The sequence below is a fragment of the Bufo bufo genome, chromosome 8 (genome assembly GCF_905171765.1).
Source record: "Bufo bufo chromosome 8, aBufBuf1.1, whole genome shotgun sequence".
Lineage (NCBI taxonomy): Eukaryota > Metazoa > Chordata > Amphibia > Anura > Bufonidae > Bufo > Bufo bufo.
In genome coordinates, this window is record NC_053396.1 from 15,251,847 (window position 1) to 15,255,927 (window position 4,081).

Here is a 4,081-nt window from a genome sequence, read left to right on the forward strand (position 1 = left end):
ATGAATATGATTCAGAAACTGATACCTAACTATGCTCTACTTATGCAAGTAAGGGACGTCCTATGTCAGTCAAATATATGTTTCTGGAACACGGTCAAAGAAGGGGACAAGGGTAATGCGACGCCAATACTGTGCCAAGATGGTGATTTGCCAACATTATCAGAATTATAGTTACACCCTGCTTTGAAACAATGTACTACGTTCCAAATTACACATTGTTATCATATATTTAAAAAACTGACTAGAGCTCCAATATGGGGCACAGATCATACAAAATTCGAAAAAATGGTCTTGCAAAAACTAGAACCTAAAAAGAAGATATCCCATTTATATTCCTTGCTCATTTCCACAAATGATACAAATAGATGTGCGTTTATTGATAAATGGGAGGAGGAACTAGCCATAAAATTTGATCAATGGGAGATGCCGAAGGTGTTAATGGCTTCAGGGAAAGTCTCTAGATGTGTAAAATTGCAGGAGAATAGTTATAAAGTCCTCACACGCTGGTATTATACACCACAAAGGTTACACACCATGTTCCCAGAGGTCAGTCCCATTTGCTGGAGGTGTGAGATTAATATTGGGTCTCAAAGTCATGTCTGGTGGTCATGTCCTAAAATTCAAAACTATTGGCAGGAGGTATGTAAGGTCCTATCCCAGGTATGCAGAATAACAGTCCGAGCGTCACCTAAGTTATACCTTTTTGGCCTAACGGGAGAGTTAACCAGTACTGAATCAAGAGAGGTTCACACTTTGTGTAAGATACTATTGGCAGCAGCACGCCTTCTGGTGGCAGTATACTGGAGAAAAATAGACCCCCCATCATTGCAGTATTGGTTTATGAAATGTCACCAGATCTATAGATTGGAGCAAATAGCACATTGGGATACCAGAAAACCTCAACGTTTCTCGGTTATTTGGGGCCCATGGAAGAAGTTTAGAAGATTTACTGATTAAACTAGGATTTCATTTGGGAATTGTAGGACTATTGCATGGTATGTGGAATCATGAGTCTTTCTAGATACACATTATCCTATACCCCCCTCCCCTCTGACTCCCCCCCCCCCTCCTTCCTTTTCCACGTTTGGAAATGTTTCTCCAAATTTATGTTTTACCAAGAAAGGTGATATACCGATTATATCAATATCTGTACAACTTTTGTAACAGCTGTAACTCAAGCATGCCGATTTATATATGATGGTCAAAGTTAACCTTTTCACGCCTATCGGCGAGTATTCATTTTTAGATTTATAAAACAATAAAAATATTTTGAAGTAAAAGTGGCCCTGGAAAAAAATTGTAAAAGTGGCCCCATATTGCAGGTATGTTCAAATTGACAGAAGATGGGGCAGCATAATTAGCCAGGGACAACAGAAGTAGGCAGAGTAATATACCGCCCCAGCTGAACCAAATACCACAGTGCAGCACAACATACTGCCACCTGCACCACAGTATTCAACTGTATTGCTGTCCTGTGGATGTCGATACAGTTGAATTTAGGAGAGCACCTGCGGCTTCTGGACAGGTACGTAAGAGAGAATCGTATCATTATGTACCTGGCTGGCGGCCATGTGAAGGGCTTGGGTGGCCCTCCTAGGCATCGGCCCAATGGGAAATTTCCCTGTAGGGTCTATGGCCAATCCGCCCATGCCCACCTTTGAAACCTATATCCACAATGTGGTCCCTGAAAGAGAAGGAAAGCACAAGAGCAGCCCCCGTCCATTCACCTCTATGAGAGTTCTGAAAATAGGCAAGCACTGGCCCGACTATTTCTGGTAGACCAATAATGGTGAATGGAGGTGGCCGTGCATGCTAGGTGCTCCTTCCATTCATCGCTATGGAACTTCTGAAAATAACCAAGCGAGCTCAGTCAGCTATTTTCGGAACTCGCATATGAGTGAATGGAGAGCACGCTGGGCATGCTCACCTTCACTTCAAGGGCCTCATTTTGGGAAAAGGAGAGAGGTGGGACCTGCACCTGCTTGACATTGATGGCCTATCCTAGCGATAAGCCATCAATTTCTGAGACAGACCAACCCTGGAGAGACTATAGAAGAAAACAAGAAAGACTATAATAATTTAATTTATATAACCTTAAGGAAAGAAGGGAAAGGGCGACATAAAACAATGTCAGACAATATTATTTTACTAAAAGACCAGTATTTTCTTGGCACAAACTTCTAGCAGATTTGTTTGTAAAAACTGTATGGAATGGAAGTAATATAAGGACAGATTGAATGGACCACTTGGTTTTTGACTGCAGTCATGTTTCTATGATTCTATGTGTCAACAATTCTTTTTCTAACCCGACCAGGCCGAGGCCAAGCTACACTGTGATTAGGTGAACAACTTCTCCAGTTTTCTTTCCAATAGTTTTTCACACTCACCGCTCTCCCATATTAAAAGTGTACACTTTTGTTTGCAGATATCCACCGTTCTTATTATTTTTGGGCATTCGTCCACAGTCACTATGAAGCTGTGTTTTGCGATCTTGATGCTGAACATCATTTTCCTAATTTCTTATTTTCGCGCTTTAACTAATGAAAGAGCCAGACGAAAAAGCCCGGACATTTCCAGGTATACAATCATCCATGTAGAAAACAATAAAACAATGTAATTTCCAATTACTCCTTAAGATAACAATAAAACCTTTGTCATTTCCAGGGACACGATCACCCCTCTAGATAACAATAAAACCTTTGTCATTTCCAGGGACACGATCACCCCTCTAGAGAACAATAAAACCTTCATCATAGCAGCTTATTATGATGGCAGAGAGTCCAGCCAAGTGCGTGTGTTGACCATTATCAAGAAAGAAGATGTGAAGGAGCTATATTGTTGGTTTTACTGTATGAATGACCCTGGATATGTTTCCGTAAAAGCAGCCATAGAGATCTACTACCATTGGTTTGGGTTTTCTTATGGTCCAGCAGATGTGGTCTGCCCTGAACCTCTGAACTGCTCTTCTCAACATATCTCCATCCATTGGTCCAACATAAGAAACACAAATAATGTTCCTGTGTTTGAGATAAAGAACCGCAATCCCCAGCCTTTCTCTGCAAACTTCACAGTGTGTATCTCTACCATGTTCGGAAACCAGGACAATATATTGCAGTTTATCCAGGCCATAGAGATGTATCGTCTTCTAGGAGCCCAGAAGGTGGTCATCTACAAGAATGGCTGCAGTAAGGCCATGGGACGAGTGCTTGATTTCTATGTCTCAGAAGGATTTCTAGAGATTGTACCTTGGCCAATAGACACATTTTTAAGAACATCTGCTGACTGGCATCAAAGTATGAACCCTAAAAGCCAAATTGGTTATTACGGGCAGCTCTCAGCACTGAATGATTGTATGTACAGAAACATGTACAAAAGTCGATATGTCACCCTCAATGATGTGGACGAAATCATTCTGCCGAGACATAGCACAACATGGGATGAAATGATGGAAGCCCTAGAGAAAGCCTATCCAGATACGGCTGTATACCTGGTAAAAAACTACATATATCCAAAGAAAATCACTGCTCCTAATTTTCAGACGGCTTTCCCCAAAAATGTACCAGGAATCAACATTCTTCAGCTGATATACTATGAGCCAGGAATTCCAAATGGCTTCAACAACCGTAAGATGATAGTCAACCCACGAGAAGTCATTCAGATGTCAGTTCACGTTGTATTAAGAGCTTATAAGAAAAGTGTTTATGTTCCCGATAATATCGTAAGCCTTCACCACGGCCGGTCACCAATGCAGCCAGATCTCCCACAGACATCTCTCATAAGAGACACGACCATATGGAAATACAGTTCTTCTCTTATTACAAATGTTAACAAGGTTTTGAGACAACTGAACTATCACTGAAATCCAGGTTCTCCATACTGTATGTAGATACTCACCTGTCAGGAGATAAATATAGACAAAAATCAAGAATTCATACGATCGTTGTAAAGAGTTAAAGGAACACTAAGCACTTTCTGTGAGTTCCTGAAACAAGCAGTCGAATAGAAATCTTTGTGTAGAACAAAAGGGTTAATCTCCCGATGATCTCCTCCATCTTCAGCTGGAGACGGACCAAGCCGAATA

The 4,081-nt window shown here is 41.2% G+C and overlaps 1 protein-coding gene across 1 annotated transcript; it reads left to right on the top strand.

The window, feature by feature from the left end:
* Positions 1–1,632: 1,632 nt before the first annotated feature.
* On the top strand, positions 1,633–4,081 carry LOC120977609. Its single transcript, XM_040405615.1, has 2 exons — positions 1,633–1,775; positions 2,665–4,081. Exons 1-2 carry the CDS (start codon positions 1,633–1,635, stop codon positions 3,857–3,859), a joined length of 1,338 nt encoding a protein of 445 aa, XP_040261549.1. The 3' UTR covers positions 3,860–4,081.

Coding starts and splice junctions, on each gene's coding strand:
- LOC120977609 (XM_040405615.1), top strand. CDS start 1,633: ATGGCCAATCCGCCCATGCCCACCTTTGAAACCTATATCCACAATGTG. Junction 1,776..2,664: donor CACTGGCCCGACTATTTCTG/GTAGACCAATAA, acceptor TGTCATTTCCAG/GGACACGATCACCCCTCTAG.